The following is a 19,553-nucleotide window of genomic DNA, read 5'->3' on the forward strand; positions in this document are numbered from 1 at the left end:
TCATATTTTTCCTAAATACTAAAAATAGTATTTGAATCTCACTGGATCGTCTCTAACAAGTGTTTCTGCACCTGTTATTTAATTTGTATCGTGCATTCCTTACTCCAATAGAGAGAATGGAAATTTGGATGATAAGAGAAGAGAGATGATTTGGACACTAGATCCCTAAACACGTGGACTAATAGAAAGAAGATACTCTAGAGCAGTATATCTCAAATTTGATTGTGTAAGTGCCTCACTTAGAGACCACGTTGAAATGCAGATTCTGATGCTGTAGGTATGAGGTGAGGTATGGACTTCTGCATCTCTAACAGACTTGCAGGTTTTGCTGATGCTACTCAAAGCATGGTCCATTGACCAGCAGCAACTGTCTAAAAGTTTTGGGTCAGCCTTATAACTTACCTACAGTGATCACCATCTAATTACTTAGGGGCTTGACTTCCTATTTCTCCCAGAAACTCACTCACACCCAGCCAGGTCAGAAGCACTTACTTTCTCTTTTAGTGCCTGAGTCCAGCAGGAACTATGTCATGGCCACAAACCAGTGATGAAACCAACTATTGATTTTGATCCTGGGAGATAAACATTCTCTAAGAATGCAATATTTTAGCTCATCTCTGAAGACAGTGTCTTGGCAAATTGTTTTGTTCTCTGGCACCTGCCTGGCTTCAAGAAAACCTAATCAACAAAATCCTAAAGTAAACAGCACATACCCTAAAAGAGGGTGTTATTCCCATTTCATGAGGACTCTCAGGACTACAAGTGTTCACATGATTTCTTTAAACTGGACTTCACCTAATGGATTTGTCATTAACTACTTGTCAGACCAAGGGGGCGGGGTGAGAAAAACTCTTGAAGAGTATGAGAAACAACTCATTTGAAGAGCAACCCAAAGCTAGATTAGTGCCTCTGAAATGGCATGGGTAATCTATGGGATGATATAATCCAGATCAGCAAAAAAGAACCCTCATGGGAATACAGGCATTGATAAAATGGCCATAAACCTGTCTCAGAGTAGCAATTAGATGGCTTGCGGGGGGGTGGTGGTGGTGGTGGTGGTGGTTTGTATTTTCATAATGCTATTATAATTGTGGTCAAACGCATTACACATTTACCAGATTTAAGTGGCAACATAGAGCCATGTTCCAGAGAAGAGGAGCAATAATTGCTTCATAATTAAACATTTAATGAAGAGCCACTGCTAATCTACAAATCAGAAAAGTAAATATTTGTGTAAACTGGATTTCATCACACTGATTTATTTGGAGTACACACACGTGCATATGTATGTGTGCGTGTGTGTCTGTCAAAAGTTCCCACAAACACTGGCGTTGCTTGCAAGGTATGTAAAGTGTTGTTAATATTGGATTTCTGATGTTATAATATCTCTACCTGATGCCTTTATTGTAATGTTGGAATTGTTAATGTATATTTCTTGGCTGGGGGTCTGCACAAACAGCACAGTTCTTAAAATTTTGCCTGAACCGCTACCTGCCTCACCCAGATCCCATTAACTATTTCCACTGCTCTCCCAATACTTTTTCAGAAGTCAAAGGAATGCAAATATCAAACAACTGAATTATGCTCTCCATTTGGCACTTTCTTTAGACGGATGAAAGCTTATATGCGAGCAATTATCTTATTGGGTCTTGATAATTGTTAAATATTAAATACATACAGAACTTTCTAGTGCTTCTGCATCTTACCTCTTTGATATAGGGCATATATGATGTATGGAAATTATCGACGAGTGTTTTTGTCATTTATGGGACAAAATGAAGTTGTGGCTCACAACAGAAATGCTTTAGCATCTTTTCTTTTCCCCTAATTGAATTGAAAAGGCTGAAAGGTTTTTCAAAGAACAAGAAAGAATAGAGTATACATTCATGTTACTGAACTCAGACTATAATATAAAACAGAAATGAAAGGAAAATTTTATTTCTCCTACTTTTCTTTTGGTCACCCCCTCATTTTGTTTTCATTCTTTTGACTGCAGTTAAGTATTTTCTTGCCATCTGTTATTTCCTCCTTAATTTCCTTTTAGACTTTTTTACTTTGAGTCTCAACATTTTGCTTTGCAGCCTCAGGTTTGGGTTGAAAGCAGTTGCCAGAGATCTAGCTTTGATTCTTTTAAATGTTTAACACCTGACTTTTGTTCAGTCTCTCTTATTATTGAACCCCCATCTTGTTCTTTCTCCCTGCCCCCACTCCCCACCCTCAGGGTCTTTGGTGCTTTTTAGGTTCCTAATGCTGAGAAAAGTTTACACATTTACAGCATCCGTCACTTCCTATACGTTTACAACAGTACCCATCACTTCACATGCCCGAGACCCAGGCTCTCAGGTTTGGAATTTCACACAGGTGACATAAAATGGAGAATCTCATCAAACTTCCTCACTCTTGGCATGACTTAAAAGAAATTCTTTGTACGTTGAAAATGTGAAATCTGTTAAAATCTCTCTGCCACCAAGAAAGCACTGGCTTCTCTTACGGCATCTGGAGCCGCTGGCCAGGTTGCAGTCCTACAGAGATAATGTGAATTTAGGGCTCCCCGAGTGACTGTTGGAGGGAGCCAACAGGTTCCAAAAATCTCATATCAGCAGATAAGGCTAATAGGTTTTATTTGCCTATTAGTCAAACCTAACTTGATCTAAGCCAGACATATTTTGAAGAAAGTGCTTATTTATTTAGAATTGTAGCTTTATACTAAACACACTAAGATATAATAACTTTTCCTCAGGAAAGCCTTTTTTTCCTTCAAAATTATGATTTATTGTTGGACACTAAACTACATTCAGGAAGCAGCCGCTTTTTTTTTTTTTAATCAAAGGTTATGTAATGCATCTCTTACAATCTGACATATCTAAAATCGAAAGAGTAAAAATCAATTTTTAAGTTGCTTCAATATTTCCATTGATTGTTTCCCCAAATAAGAAGCACTTGAAGTTTAAGAGTATGAATAGGCATCTATAATTTCCCATCAATATTGTGGACTTTAAGTTGAGTCTACTGCACATATATATTATCCTGAGTCCAAAATTCATAATTAGAATATAGTTAACATAATGGTTAAATAGGATCCAATATTTTTTTTTTTTTACTTTTATAGCATGATCCTTTTCCCCCTAAACTTGCTAAAGGCAATCAGCAAATGGAAAATGAGGTTGTAACCATGATAGATCATTTCAACAGGCCTAAAACAGGTTTCATAATCATTATAATAAACATTCATTAACCTACACATCTCCATATAACCGTTTTATATAACTATAGGAAGGATGGTTATTCAAAAACATTCAGTCACACAGTTAGCTGGAAGGCAAATATAAACCCAATAAAATTAAAACAGAAAAAAAGATGATTAAGATAGTCCCTATCAATAACTTCTCCACAGCTCAGGGGAAAAAAAAGATGGTACAACGCTTGACTCTTTCATCTCATTATCTGTGCTGAGTTTTGTTTTTACGCTGCAAGGCCGCTGTTTGGGGGAGAATGTGTATCATTCATAATTTGCAGACTATACTGCTATGTCATTCTCCTCTAAAGCCTTAAGACGTCATGCCTGGAATGTTAAAGTGGTCTCCAGGCAAATCCCCTGGACTGTTTGTGCTCCTCAAATCCATTTTGGGTACATTAAAATCAATATTCCTAAAACATCCATTTGATCCTGTCCCTCCCTTATGACATCCAGAATAGAGTCACTCAGGTATCAAGATCCACCACACACTGGCTTCATTTTCACTGTTGGAACTTATCTAAGACTTGTTTGCACTGGAACCCTCTGCCTGGGGCTGATCTCTCTACTGTGTTCCAAATACCCCAAGAGGGTTCCCTCCTTCTGCCCCTTGTTTTCCTTTTTTTCTACCAACCCTATCTTCCAGATTGCATTCTTCCAGCCCATGCTCCTCTCTTCCATGAGTTTCACTCTGCAATTTACTGACTAAAGCACTGCTTTGGTCATTGTACTCTACAATCTTTAATTCTTTACTGGCTGACCTTGATATAAATATACTCTCCTCTTAGATCATAAACCACTTGGAAGCAGGGGCCATAGCTCACTCATCTTCCATGTTTCCATATGACCTTACAGAGTATTTCTCAGGTATCTACACATTATTTGACAAACACTTTTCTGATAAAAGAAAAGTGACCATTTGGGATTGTGTGAGTGTAAGCACAAATTCACACAAAAATTAAGTTCACTGTGTTTTCCTTTATTAAAGGTTAAAACTGAATAATGCAGAGTAGCTGCTGGTAATTTGGGATCATCTACAACTGATCTCTTCAGTTGCCTGGAGGTTGACAGATAAATTTGTGTTCTTACTCTAATGCTCATTTACAAAATATTCACTGACTTTAATCTGAAAGGGGAGTTTTATGTACAGTTTAAATGCAAGAGCCTGATAATGAAAATAGATGGCACATACATATTGTAATGGTTCTTTCACCAAAAGAGATTGTATGAAGGGATTAAAGTAAGTTATAATATATTGAGAGTGTATTATTGAAAAGTTGAAACCACAAATTATCAGGGTGAGAGGACTTAGGTGGGAGCTGGAAAGCTTCACCACAGGCCTATCAAAATATAATACATTCTGTCTCTTCTTTTTATGAGAGTTTTGGTGAAATTATACTGTGGAAGGGTGGAATGCTGGGCCTATCTCTGACAGGGTGAGACTTTGTGCTCTCTTAGTTTAGAGATATAAAGTTGGAGGAGGGGATACTATCTTTAGGGCAGAGAAGAGGCAGAATTAGACATCTGTGAGTGAATCTGAATCAAGTTTTGCAAGGCTGGCTCAAGAATCTAGAGCAAGTACCATGATGTCTTTAGTTTTCTGTTTATAATTTGATGAGCTGATATGTAGATAGCGAGCTTTAATTCAAAACAGAACATAATAAGTAATTTAATAGTAGGATATTAAAATGCTATGTTAGGAAAGAGAAAAAAAGAGGTTAAATCCAATTGGACAGACTAGTGAAATCTTCATGAGGAAATGACATTTTAAAAGAGTTTGAAGTATGAGGAGAAGAAAATATTGAAACTCCAGTCTGAGGAACAGCATGAATCAAGGTATGGAGGAGAAAAAAATCCATGGTATTTGAGACAGTAGAATGAGGCTGAAATAAAGGGTAAATTGAGGAAAGAGTGGGATAAAAGGTTAGAAAAGGACACTGGGGCCAAACCATAAGATACCTCAAATGCCATGCTCAGTAGTTTGAGAATGGAGAACCACCTAAGTGTTCTGAGGAGGGGACAAACTTTCAACTGGCCTGGCTTAGGAAGATTATGTTAACGGTAAAAATTAAATTTCAATTAGGCAGAGGTGGGGGGCAGGGAGAACAGGGAAAAGCTTTTTTATGATAGTATAAAACATAGTGATACAAAAGGATGAGTAGGGATTTTGTGTGCCATTAACAGAAGAGGGAAAGTGTGTGTGCATGTAAGAGAGAGAATGCAAGAGCAACTTTTAGAACCTTAGTTTGAGGTGAGAGCAGCATAAAGCTAGAGATGACAGTGAGCTGAACTTGGGACACTTAGATCGAGGTGCTTCCCAGCGATCCCACGTGGGGAAAAATAAGAGGTAAAGGCTAAAGACGCATGAAAGCGAATACTCTTTAAGAGTAATTACAAAAAAAAAAAAAAGAGTAATTACAGGATTCCATAAAATGTGTTTTTGATAGCTAGAATGCTGATTCACTCCAAGAGACGTTGAGCAAGTCAGTAGTTTTAATCTGAATTTATCTTCCTTCAAGTTGAACTAAGATGCCAATATTTTTTTTTTTTTTGGAGGCTAAGAGGAGTTTTATGCTCTTCGTCTGTATTCCATTACCCTATCAGAGAAACAAGGATTTTCTTGATACCTCTATCTTTCTCAAACCTCCATGTATGTGTCTTTGGACATCTAGTCTCTTTATCTGAACTGCTTTGCACCCCTCCCCCTTTATTTTTTCATGCCCACATCTTTTTCCTGTCAGTTCCAGGCTAGCACCACAATTCTTTTGAACGCCTCCAAATACATAGGTTATATTGGCAGGAACAGGCAAAGAAGGAGACTTATCCTTCCCCTTGTTTTTTACCAAATCAAAATATCAGAGTGTACTCACGTGCAGAATATTATAGATCTTACCCATATGTAGCTACTGGATTCTAGGTCCTTTGATTCAATTTTAAGTTATTTATTTAAGAGTTCTTTACTGAGGTTAAGGTCACTTGAGGACTGGGATTGTATCGCACACCTTGGACACTTCGGCTGGGAATTTTTTATTCTGAGGATAAACCAGAAAAACAGACAAACATAACTTTATTCATCACATAAGTAGTACTTCTTAATTTGGCCTCATCAAATGTTTTTATTCTATGAAAAGATGAATATCAAAACTCTGTTAACTTCCATAATGAAATGCAAACTCAGGGCTGCAAAAGTTGAAACTCAGACTTTTTAAATGATGACATACTAACACTTCTTAATATTCTTATTTTTTTATTGTGTACAAAAAACAAAATTCCATTATTTTCTAGATCCTTCTGTTTCTTTAGATGCAGGTCTCTTTCTCATAGATAGTACTAAGAAATCTAGTACCTGATTTCAAATGAGGACAAATAATTTATTAGATAATCTTTTAAAAAGGAGAATGAAACCCTTATGCCTTTAAAAAGTCGATGAAAAAATGTCACTAGCCAATTTTTTTCTAAGCAATCTTCTTTTAAAATCCTCCCTCAGGCTACTTTCAAGACAGTAAAATAAAGGATCAGAAAATAGTCACTTATGATACCAAATCACCAGTAGCCCAAAATGAACATGTTCAGAATCTGAAGTAGAAAATAGACAGTGATTCATAAAGATCAAGCCCACTCAAGCCTTCGCTCTTACCTCAAATTTATGGCTATTTCAGATAACAGCATCTTTTTCTAGATTGCCTTCTCCAGTCTGTATTTTCTATTCTTTAAATGACCTCGTATCTTAGTGAAATTTTAAAGTATTACCTTATTTTAGTGTGTGTATGTGTGCATGCGTGTGTGTGTATCTGTGAATGTATGTGTAAAATGTCTTAAACAGCTAAAATATTCTTGGAGGGGGCAGGTAGGTGAGGGAGGTGAGGTTGTAACATTGGCTTCACCTATGCATTCTGTAGTGCTTTAGTTTAAGTTTATAAAGAGCTTCCGAAATTTGCTGCATATTTAAATGCTTTTTTAAAAAATAGATCTTTATTGGAGTATAACTGCTTCATAATACCATGTTAGTTTCTATTGCACAAAAAAGCGAATCAGCCATATGCATACACATGTCCCCATATCCCCTCCCTCTTGAGCTTCCCTCTCATCCTCCCTATGCCACCCCTTTAGGTCATCGCAAAGCACTGAGCTGATCTCCCTGTGCTATGCTGCTGCTTCTCACCAGCCAACTATTTTACATTCGGTAGAGTATATATGTCGATGCTACTCTCACTTCACCCCAGCTTCACCCTCCCACCCCATGTCCTCAAGTCCATTCTCTATGCCTACCTCTTTATTCCTGCCCTGCAACTAAGTTCATCAGTACCATTTTTTTTGTTTTTTGTTTTAGATTCCATGTATATGTGTTAGCACATGGTATTTGTTTTTTTCTTTTTGACTAACTTCACTCTGCATGAGAGACTCTAGGTCCATCCACCTCACTACAAATAACTCAATTTTGTTTCTTGTTATGGCTGAGTAATATTCCATTGTATATATGTGCCACATCTTCTTTATCCGTTCATATGTTGATGGACATTTAGGTTGGTTCCATGTCCTGGCTATTGTAAATAGTGCTGCAATGAACATTGTGGTACATGACTCTTTTTAAATTATGGTTTTCTCAGGGTATATGCCCAGTAGTGGGATTGCTGGGTCATATGGTAATTCTATTTTTAGTTTTTTAAGGAACCTCCATACTCATCTCCATAGTGGTTGTATCAATTTACATTCCCACCAACAGTGTAGGAGGGTTCCCTTTTCACCACACCCTTTCCAGCATTTATTGTTTCTAGCTTTTTTGATAATGGCCATTCTGACTGGCATGAGGTGACACCTCATTGTAGTTTTGATTTGCATGTCTCTAATAATTAGTGATGTTGAGCATTTTATCATGTGCCTCTTGGCCATCTGTATCTTCCTTGGTCAAATGTCTGTTTAGGTCTTCCACCCATTTTTGGATTGGGTTGTTTGTCTTTTTGATATTGAGCTCCATGAGCTGTTTGTGTATTTTGGAGATTAATCCTTTGTCTGTTGATTCATTTGCAAATATTTTCTCCCATTCTGAGGGTTGTCTTTTTGTCTTGTTTATGGTTTCCTTTGCTGTGCAAAGGCTTTTAAGTTTAAGTCCCATTTGTTTATTTGTTTTTTTTATTTCTGTCACTCTAGGAGGTGGGTCAAAAAAGATCTTGCTGCGATTTATGTCAAAGAGTGTTTTTCCTATGTTTTCCTCTAAAAGTTTTATAGTGTCTGTTTTACATTTGAGTCTTTAATCCATTTGGAGTTTATTTTTGTGTATGGTGTTAGGGAGTGTTCTAATTTCATTCTTTTACATGTAGCTGTCCAGTTTTCCCAGCACCACTTATTGAAGAGGCTGTCTTTTCTCCACTGTATGTTCTTGCCTCCTTTGTCGTAAATTAGGTGCCCATATGTGCGTGGGTTTATCTCTGGGCATTCTATCCTGTACTATTGATCTATATTTCTGTTTCTGTGCCAGTACCATACTGTCCTGATTACTGTAGCTTTGTGGTATAGTTTGAAGTCAGGGAGCGTGATTCCTCCAACTCTGTTTTTCTTTCTCAAGATTGCTTTGGCTATTCGGGGTCTTTTGTGTTTCCATATGAACTGTCAGATTTTTTGTTCTAATTCTGTGGAGAATGCCATTGGTAGTTTGATAGGGATTGCATTGAATCTGTAGATTGCTTTGGGTAGTATAGACATTTTCACGATGTTGATTCTTCCAATCCAAGAACATGGTATATTTCTCCATCTGTTAATGTCATTCTTTGATTTCTTTCATCAGTGTTTTATAGTTTTCTGAGTACAAGTCTTTTGCCTCCTTAGGCAGGTTTATTCCTAGGTATTTTATTCTTTTTGTTGCAATGGTAAATGGGAGTGTTTACTTAATTTCTATTTCTGAGTTTTCGTTGTTGGTGTATAGGAAAGCCAGAGATTTCTGTGCATTAATTTTGTATCCTACAACCTTACCAAATTCATTCATTAGTTCTAGTAGTTTTCTGGTGGCATCTTTAGGATTTTCTATGTATAGAAAATCATGTCACCTGCAAACAGTGACAATTTTACTTTTTCTTTTCCAATTTGTATTCCTTTTATTTCTTTTTCTTCTCTGATTGCCATGGCTAGGACTTCCAAAACCTTGTTGAATAAGAGTGGTGAGAGTGGACATACTTGTCTTATTCCTGATCTTAGTGGAAATGCTTTTAGTTTTTCACCATTGAGTATGATGCTTGCTGTGGGTTTGTCATATATGGCCTTTATTATGTTGAGGTAGTTTCCCTCTATGCCCACTATCTGGAGAGTTTTTATCATAAATGGGTGTTGAATTTTGTCAAAAGCTTTTTCTGCATCTATTGAGATGATCATATGATTTTTATTCTGCAGTTTGTTAATATGGTGTATCACACTGATTGATTTGCATATATTGACAAATCCGTGCATCCCTGGGATAAATGCCACTTGATCATGGTGTATGATCCTTTTACTGTGTTGTTGGATTCTGTTTGCTAGTATTTTGTTGAGGATTTTTGCATCTATGTTCATCAGTGATATTGGCCTGTAGTTTTCTTTCTTTGTGACATCTTTGTCTGGTTTTGGTATCAGGGTGATGGTGGTTTCACAGAATGAATTTGGGAGTGTTTCTCCCTCTGCAGTTTTTTGGAAGAGTTTGAGAAGGATCAGTGTTAGCTTTTCTCTAAGTGTTTGATAGAATTCGCCTGTGAAGCCATCTGTTCCTGGACTTCTGTTTGTTGGAAGATTTTTAATTATGGTTTCAATTTCATTACTTGTGATAGGTTGTTTATATTTTCTAATTCTTCCTGGTTCTGTCTTGGAAAATTGTACCTTTCCAAGAATTTGTCCATTTCTTTGTGGTTCTCCATTTTATTGGCATATAATTGTATGTAGTAGTCTCTTATAGTCCTTTGTATTTCTGCAGTGCCAGTTGTGATTTCTCCTTTTTCATTTCTAATTTTAGTGATTTGCGTCCTCTCCCTTTTTTTCTTGATGAGTCTGGCTAAGGGTTTATCAATTTTGTTTATCTTCTCAAAGAACCAGCTTTTAGTGTTATTGATCTTTGCTATTGTTTTCTTTGTTTCTATTTCGTTTATTTCTGCTCTGATCTTTATGATTTCTTTCCTTCTACTGACTTTGGGTTCTCTTTGTTCTTCTTTCTCTAGTGATTAAGTGTAGCATTAGATTGTTTATTTGAGATTTTTCTTGCTTCTTGAGGTGAGATTGAATTGCTGTAAACTTCCCTCTTAGAACTGCCTTTGCTTCATCCCATAGGTTTTGGGTCTTCGTGTTTTTGTTGTCATTTGTTTCTATGTATTTCTTTGTTTCTTCTTTGATTTCTTCAGAGATCTCTTGATTATTTAGTAGCACACTGTTTAGCCTCCATGTATTTTTGTTTCTTACGGTTTTTTTCCCTGTAATTGATTTCCAATCTCATAGCATTGTGGTCAGAATAGATGCTTGATACAATTTCAATTTTCTTACATTTTCCGAGGCTTGATTTGTGACCCAAGATGTGATGTATACTGGAGAATGTTTGTGTGCACTTGAGAAGAAAGTGTATTCTGTCACTTTTCGGTGGAATGTTCTATAAATATCAGTTAGATCTATCTGGTCTTGTGTCATTTAAAGCTTGTGTTTCCTTATTTATTTTCTGTTTGGATGATCTGTCCATTGGTGTAATTGGGGTGTTAAAGTCCCCTACTATTATTGTGTTACTGTTGATTTCTCCTTTCATGGTTGTTAGCATTTTCTTTATGTATTGAATTTCTCCTATGTTGGGTGCATAAACATTTATAATTGTTATATCTTCTTCTTGGATTGATCCTTTGATCATTATGTAGTGTCCCTCCTTATCTCTTGTAACAGTCTTTATTTTAAAGTCTATTTTATCTGATACGAGTATTGCTACTCCAGCTTTCTTTTGATTTCCATTTGCATGGAATATCTTTTTCCATCCCCTCACTTTCAGTCTGAATGTGTCCCTAGGTCTGAAGTGGGTCTCTTGTAGACAGCATATAGATGGGTCTTGTTTTTGTATCCATTCAGCCAGCCTGTGTCTTTTGGTTGGAGCACTTAATCCATTTACAGTCAAGGTTATTATTGATATGTATGTTCCTATTACCATTTTCTTACTTGTTTTGGGTTTATTTTTGTGGGTCTTGTTCTTCTCTTGTGTTTACTGCTTAGAGAAGTTTCTTTAGCATTTGTTGTAAAGCTGGTTTGGTGGTGCTGAATTCTCTTAGCTTTTGCTTGTCTGAAAAGCTTTTAATTTCTCCATCGAATCTGAATGACATCCTTGCTGGGTAATCTTGGTTGTAGGTTTTTCGCTTTCATCACTTTAAGTATATCCTGCCACTCCCTTCTGGCCTGCAGAGTTTCCACTGAAAAATCAGCTGACAACCTTATGGGGATTCCTTTGTATGTTATTTTTTGTTTTTCCCTTGCTGCTTTTAATATTTTTTCTTTGAATTTAATTTTTGTTAGTTTGATTAATATGTGTCTTGGTGTGTTTTTCCTGGGTTTATCCTGTATGGGACTCTCTGTGCTTCCTGGACTTGGGTGACTATTTCCTTTCCCATGTTAGGGAAGTTTTCCACTATAGTCTCTTCAAATATTCTCTCAGACCCTTTTTTTTTCTCTTCTTCTTCTGGGACCCCTATAATTCAAATGTTGGTGCATTTAATGTTGTCCCAGAGGTCTCTGAGATTGTCTTCAATTCTTTTCATTCTTTTTTCTTTATTCTGCTCCTTGGCAGTTATTTCCACCATTTTGTCTTTCTGCTCACTTATTCATTCTTCTGCCTCAGTTATTCTGTTATTGATTCCTTCTAGTGTATTTTTCATTTCAGGTATTGTGTTGTTCATCTCTGTTTGTTTGTTCTTTAGTTCTTCTAGATCTTTGTTAAACATTTCTCATATTTTCTCAATCCATGCTTCCATTCTATTTCTGAGATTCTGGATCATCTTTACTATCATCACTCTGAATTGTTTTTCCGGTAGATTGCCTCTTTCCTCTTTATTTATTTGGTCTTGTAGGTTTTCACCTTGCTCCTTCATCTGTGACATTATTTTGCCATCTCATCTTTTTTTTTTTTTATGAGTGGGATTGTGTTCCTGTTTTACTGGTTGTTTGGCCTGAGGCTTCCAACACTGTAGTTTGTAGGCTATTGAGTAGAGCTGGGTCTTGGTGCTGAGATGAGGACCTCTGTGAGACTTCACTCTGATGAATATATTCCCTGGGGTCTGAGGTTCTCTGTTAGTCCAGTGGTTTGGACTCAGAGCTCCCACTGCAGGAGCTTCCACCCGACCCTGGGCTCTGTGAACCAAGATCCCTCAAGCCGTGTGGGGTTGCAAAAAAAAAAAAAACCAAAAAAACAATAACAAAGTAAAAAATAAAATTAGACTAGGAAACTAACAGATATGTTAGAAAGAATGTAAAGATAAAAATATAGATGAATCAACAACTGGAAGGTACATCAGTACCACAATAGTAAAAAAGAGGAGGAGGGAAAAGAAAAAAAAAGGGGGGGAAGGCCTTGGCTGTGGAGGGTGGGGCCTAAGCAAGGGTGAGGTTTGGATGGTGGGCGGGGCCAATGCTCAGGACCCACAGGGCTGGAAAAGGCCCTGGGGGCATGGGAGGGTGGGGCTTAGGCTCAAGAAACAGAAGGCGCACAGGCGTGCCCTCCCCGCCCCGGTCTCAGAGGCCAGGGGACCTCACCTGGGAGTCCAGCAGGCTTCCTGGGCTCGAGTGGGCGGCGCAAATGCCCTCCTCTCCTCTACTGCTCCTCTGGTCTGGGGTCCGGGAGGGCACCTCCCGCCTGCCTCTCCTGATCTCCCTGAGCCTATGCCCCCAAGGACACACACGGCCTGGAGGGGGCTTTGGAGGGCAGGGGATCAGCTTAGGAGCTCAGCAGGCTCCCCAGCCCGAGTGGGCCAGGCAATCGCCCTCCGCTCCTCTCCCGCTCTTCCCGGAGAGTCCCTCCCTCCTGCCTCTCCTGATCTCCCCCGTCTAAGGGGCACCGATCCTGTCTGGCCTCCACTTCTCCTCCCCTCTCAGTCCCCCTACATCCTACCGGTTCACTCTGGGGTTCCTCCCGTCTCCTTGGGCGTCAGAGTCCCCCACCAGCAGCTGGCAGTCACCCTAGTTGTGGGGAGATGCTAATTCCATGTCTTCCTACACCACCATCTTGACTCTGCCCTTAAATACCTTTTTATTTACCTTTTCTCCTCTTCTGCAGATCTTCATAAACAATGAATGGCATAGTTCAGTGAGTGGCAAGAAATTTCCGGTCTTTAATCCTGCAACTGAGGAGAAACTGTGTGAGGTAGAAGAAGGAGATAAGGTAAGTTTTATAACACTAGTTCCATTTTATGCCACCATTCTGAGCTCCCAACCTCGTTCCATGTTCAAATAGACATGTCACGAAACATGAAAGCATGGTTTCCAGGGCATCTGGGGAAATGTTCTTGGTACATAATGGGTGCTCACTAGTCATGCAATGATGATGAGCCTGTGCTTGAGCTTCTGGGTGTGGTGACTCTTTGCATATTATTTTCCTTGCTTTTCAGTTGAAATAGTGTCTGTATTTATTGCACAAATAGACTGCATATGAAGTGAGTGGTCATACATTTAAAAAGCAGAGACATCCTTTATTCATACAAAATTTTTTAAGTTGCAAAAGGAAACTAAAAAAATCTTAATATAGGACTTTTGTGATGATACATTGCCTAGTTATTTCATTAAAAATCATTGAATTTACATTGATCAGTACCTTAAAAATTGAATTTTAAAGTGATGTAAATTGAATCACAAATTAAGTGTTGTTGCTTGCTAGCTAATAATACTAACAACAAAAGTTAACTTTTATAATGATAATTTTTAATACAAATTAAAAAAAAATTTAATACACAAAGCAACCCTACCTACTGCTGTTAGCCACTTTTACAAATGATGATGAAACAGCAGAATGAAAAGGTTGAGTAATTTACTCAAGAAGATATTGCTAATAAATAATGAAATCAGCGTTCAGCTGCTGTGCTTCTGTCCCCGGAGCCTGTGTCTGGCAGGGCTACTGCCTTACCTTGTGATCATTATAAAAGAGAGGGTAATATTAAATAGGCCAGGGAGTGAAGAGAGTATAAAAGCCTTCAGAATATTTATCTGAACACATACCTTAAAAAGCATATGGTCTAATTTGAAATGATTTTTCTGGTCTTTAGCTGTCCAGATGTTATCAAGCTTTTAATTTCTGTCATGTAAGATATAAAGAGGTAAAATATTTTGCTGCATGAAAAGACTACTTATTGGAAGATGAAGTCAGCAAAATCCAAGGATAATACTACTTTCGACACTATGTTCAGTTCATGGTAGCAATCATGTGTTCCTGTTCTGTCTCCATTCTTTTGCTATCTTCTTCCCAATCAACTAATCTCAAGGTATTACCCCTTGCAAACCTATCTGAAAATAGTGATAGACCTGAGGGGCTCTTTGGGATTTAGGAAAGGCCCTGGATTCAGGTTGCAGTGTTATCAGAAGAAATAAGACCCATGCCTTGAGGGGCAAGGATGCAGAGTTTAGACAGAGAGGTCAACAGCTTGAGAAGTAGAAGCAACACAGAATGGAGACACATGTCACCCGCTTTCAGATTTCACTTTCTATATACCAGAGTTCACCCGTGCATAAATTCTTCAAGGGCTTCTCATTGCCTCTGGGGGGGAAAAAAAAACCCTTTGTTTCTGGCTTCCAGTTTTCCTCATCAATGTAAGAGTTCCAAGCTTACGGTGCCCAGTACCATGCCCCAAACATTGCATGTTGATCGCTGCCTCTGGGCCACAGCCACAGTGCAGTCCTTGGGACCTAGTTCAAGTCACCATCTGTGGTAAGGGCACAGAAGTTCCACATTTGCATTGACCATTTACCCTCTTTGAGCTCCTGTTCCTTTTTGTGCAGAACAGGGAGATAGGAAAAACTTGGGGGAGCTTAAATAAGAAAATACGTAGTGTTTTAACAGTGCCAGGCATATAATGTAGCCTCAATCATTATAGGTATTACACTTCTTTAAAGCCTTCTCTAACCTTCACAGGTAGAATTGCTCTCTTCTATGTCATTACAGAACATCACTTATACTTAGATTCTAACCCTTGTGTTTTACTGCTTATTGGTTAATTTGTCTGAGACAATATGCTTCTTGTAGAGATTGACATTACATCTCACCTTTATGCCCATGGCATCCAACACCCTATAGATAATGGATAAATGAAATCATTTTCTCCTTCATCAAGCTTTGTTTCCATATACCTCATACACCTTACCTTAGGAATCTAGTACTAAAATGACTACTGACTAAAAGCAGTGATTCTTGAAATTTTGGTGCTTTAGAACTTCTTGGAAGCCTTGTTAAACACAGATCCCTGGACCCCACCCACCCTGAGTTTGTTTCAATAATTCTAGAGTGAGACCTGAGCATTTGCGTTTCTGACAAATTCTTACCTGATGCCGATGCTGCCGTTTGGGGTGAGGGTAGGGGAACACACTTTGAGAACCACTGAACTAATGTATTAAACCGTAAGTTGTATCTCCTCTCAGGTGTTAGCATTTAATAGGAAGCATGGGTTTTGACAGGTAAGAAAGTTGATGGTTCGAAACTGTGCTATGATAATCACTCTGCATCTCTACGAAATGGCACAAGACCAAACTTAGGCAGAAAAATACTGATGATCCCTAGCAATGTGCTCTAGGAAATCCAGAACCCTGGGTCCTATTAGCCATTCCCAGAAATAAGAGAAAAATTGATTCTTCACATTCAATAAAGAAGAATAGCTTTTATCAGAGACTTCTAGAGGTCTACCCAGCATTACGTGACCTCAAATGTCCTTCTAGTTGCTTGAGTGGCTCTGACAATGCTGAAGAGGTGGGAAAAGCAATAAAGGACAAGATGAGGGCAGAGTTGAGCCCCTGACAGCTGCCTACGCTTTCTCTCCAGAGGTATAAATGCCACTCAGGAGGGAGACTGCAGAACTGTGTGCAGTTTGCATTAACGAAAGAAAAAAACAATTCTTGATGCTTTAGCTCTTGGGCCTTGGACATCTCGCTTTGCCACTAGCTTCTGAGATTAATTTCCTCAGTAAAACAAATCTGTGCCTGGAATTCCAGGTGAAATCTTGTCAGGCAATCTGAAGACTTTTCTTGGTATCATTGGTGAGATTTACACTCTTCCTAAAGTGTAGTGAGGGAAAGCTGATGATCACACCTGAAGCTTTAGAAATATTTGATATCTATTTGCTCTCTGCTTATTGACAATTATTCCTGCTCTTAGTAGGGCAGAACTGTCTGTGCAAATGTGGTTTAAAAACATTCATTAAAGTCCAGCAAAGCTTCAAATCAGGTCACCATGCTAATGGAGTTGGCTGGATACTTGATCTCTCAAGTTAGATTGTTTATGGTATAAACTGTCCATAGTAAGCAACTGTTTGCTTAAGATCCAGTGCTCTTGTCGTCATATTCTTTTTTGAAATGATCTACCAGCATTTGTTTTAAAATAATTATTGCTGTTCTCACAATTCTGCTGACAAATGTATAGTAACTTCCAACGTTGCTTAGTGAAAGGTACAAATCTAGTAAATTACATGGTCACAGTAAACCTAATATTCTGGAACTGACTCTTTAGATAATGAGCCAAGAGGTTTTAAGGATTTAATTGATGAGTAGAATGGAGCTAACAATGGGCTACATACCGCCTTTCAATGGTACTATAAAGAAAGGAGGAAGGGCAAGAACAAATGCAGGTTACAAAGAAAAGCACAGATGGGGGTGGGAACTGTTTTCTTTTCACTTCAGTGGCTCTTTTGGGCTATATTGACTAATCCTGAAAACTGCTTTTAATACTAAAGCATGACCTAACAAATAATTGGTGGGGATAAAAGTAAATGTCCATTAAAGTAAGTGCCTATGACAGGTGTAAAACTGGTCTGATAACTACTTTCTCCAAATCTGAACAAATTTAATATGGAAATGCACGGTCTGGGAGGGATGGAAGAGTTCAGTCCTTCCTTAATTTCATCTCTTCAACTTGTGGTCCCTTACTTCAAAAAAGGAACATTTTAAACACTATAAGGTAAAAGTATTACTGATGGTAGAAAATCTGAGTTAATGGTATCATATTGTTTTCTAGTTAGTTAAAAAATTATGTCCTTGGAAATGCTAGTCCTGGATTAAAAATCCAAGAAATAGTCGTCTTGGAATAAAAATAATCATAATAATAATTTACAAAAACCCCTTATGCCTAATAGTTTTGGTTAATGTAAAAGCTTTGTTATATAATGGAATCAATTAAGATATGAATTATTTTGTAAATATCAATATAAGAAAATTATTTATATAAGGAGCACCCTTATATGAAATCAATGTAACATAATGAGTTTATAAGATGCATAATAAACTTATTAAATATTTATAACCTGCCTATGGTAGACCCAAATAGTAAGAAGTATTATAGCTTATAATAGAGATAGCAGTGAGTATTCATTGCAAATGAGATCATTATCAGGATAGCCTTGAAGAGCTATACAACTGGATTTTGGAGTCAGATTTGGGACTAAATTTTCGTTCTACTATCTGCTAGATTTCATGTCCTATAAAACGAGGTCTGTGATGCTTAACTACAGCAGTAACTGTGGGGTTATAAAGGGTTTAGCATAGCGCCGGGAACTTAGTAAGCTCTTAACTAGTAGCTATTATCAAGCTGGATTAGTCTGGCAAGGGTTTAGGTAGGTTGTGATATTTGAGCTGGGTCTTAAAGAATATGTAGGATTTTGAAAGGAAAGGGGTGTGCTGGTAGAACATTCTAGGCGAGGAGAATTATAGGAGCAAAGGTGAGAAGTAGTTGGGCCAGACAGAGTAGAAAAAATGTGAGCACAAGTTTGAGTAGGTGAAGTGGGGCCCCAAAAATGCTAGGCTTTGAAAATCAGAAAGAGAAGTCTGACCTAAGGACCGTGGGCAAAGGGAGCATTTGCAAATATTGGAAAGGGAAAGTGATAAGGTCAAATTATTTGAGGAAGATTAGCCTGGTAGCAATAGGCAAGACAGTTTGGGGAGAGAAGAAAATGGACTTAGGAAGGCTAGCAACAATACGAGATAACGACAGCCTAAAATAATACAGGGCAGTGAAAACTGAAAGGAAGGATTAAAACACACTACAACTGCTGATAGTTATTTTAAGGTTGTTTTGACTGCTCTGATTCCAATAGCACTTACTACCATTTAATGAACACTTAACATAACGGCTGTCACAGAAAATGTATTTCAAGTGTCACCTTATTCAATCTTCAACACAACTCCATGAGGTCAATTATCCCTATTTTAAAGATAAGAAAACCAAAGGTGAGAGAAGTCATATCACAATATAGTTCACTTCAGAATATTTCTCATGGTTTATAATAATGATGTGATTATTTGGTTGTATGTTTCTCCCACACAATTGGAATTTTCAAAAGGCTAGTCTCTTTACTTCACTACTTTATCGTTAGCAGCCTGATGATAAGAATGCTACGGAATAGAGTGTTTAGCAAATCTTTAGATAGATGGATGAACGAATAGATGGATGCTTCAAAGCTTACATAGCTAATAGGTGAGGAACCAGAATTCAGATCAGGGTTGTTTTGTTCCAGACCTATATGTTAACTACCATTATTCTATTTCTGTGCCAGCAAGATAAAATATATGAGAAAAGGAGGAGTATGATCCAAAGGATATAACCACAAACACGTCTTTATTTATAGCAGCGTTCTCCAGGAACATACTTTCCATATGGCAGAGTTACTTGTCTTGAAGCCAATTATTCCATATCCCTTTGAGAGGCCAGGATGCCTATGATAAACCATATTTGGCTAAGGCTGATGATGGAACACTAAGCAGAAGCGTCCAAATGAAAGCTGTGTCACACAGACCTTTGCAAACACAGAGCAGCATGTATTTTATAAGCTGTGGTATCCACAGATCATGCTGGCAATTTCAGATTCTTGTGGTTTGCTTTTTAATTTTTTTCAACAGTGCTCTTCCAATATAATTTGGAAAAGGTGAGAACCTATGGCATAAAACAATGTCCAAATATAAGCAATCAGTGTGATTAACTGAATGCCCCAAATATGACTGAATATATATTTCTCAGGAAGGGAGAGTAAGAATACATGTATTTTATTGTATATAATCACTATTCTCTCAAAAGTTAGACAGTAAGATACACAAGTGACTAATAAGAACCTGCTGTATAAAAAAATAAATTAAATTAAAAATTTTTTTTAAAAAGGAA

The 19,553-nt window shown here is 37.8% G+C and overlaps 1 protein-coding gene and 1 long non-coding RNA gene across 2 annotated transcripts in view; one reads left to right on the forward strand and one right to left on the reverse strand.

Annotated features, from left to right (window-relative positions):
- The window catches only part of LOC309664990, a 37,539-nt gene extending 23,993 nt beyond the window's left edge, over positions 1–13,546 (reverse strand). The window contains exons 1-2 of the long non-coding RNA XR_014266126.1: positions 13,466–13,546; positions 6,129–6,267 (exon numbers count right to left, since the gene is read on the reverse strand). This is a non-coding gene — a long non-coding RNA (uncharacterized lncRNA). The remainder of the gene's footprint in view (positions 1–6,128; positions 6,268–13,465) is intronic.
- Positions 1–19,553, forward strand: part of ALDH1A1 (aldehyde dehydrogenase 1 family member A1) — a 54,154-nt gene that overhangs the window by 5,411 nt on the left and 29,190 nt on the right. Inside the window, exon 2 of the mRNA XM_082471022.1 lies at positions 13,485–13,589. Coding sequence (XP_082327148.1) covers positions 13,485–13,589 — 105 coding nt within the window. The remainder of the gene's footprint in view (positions 1–13,484; positions 13,590–19,553) is intronic.

The sequence above is a fragment of the Balaenoptera physalus genome, assembly GCF_965194825.1.
Source record: "Balaenoptera physalus genome assembly, chromosome: 7".
NCBI classification, from domain to species: Eukaryota; Metazoa; Chordata; class Mammalia; order Artiodactyla; family Balaenopteridae; genus Balaenoptera; species Balaenoptera physalus.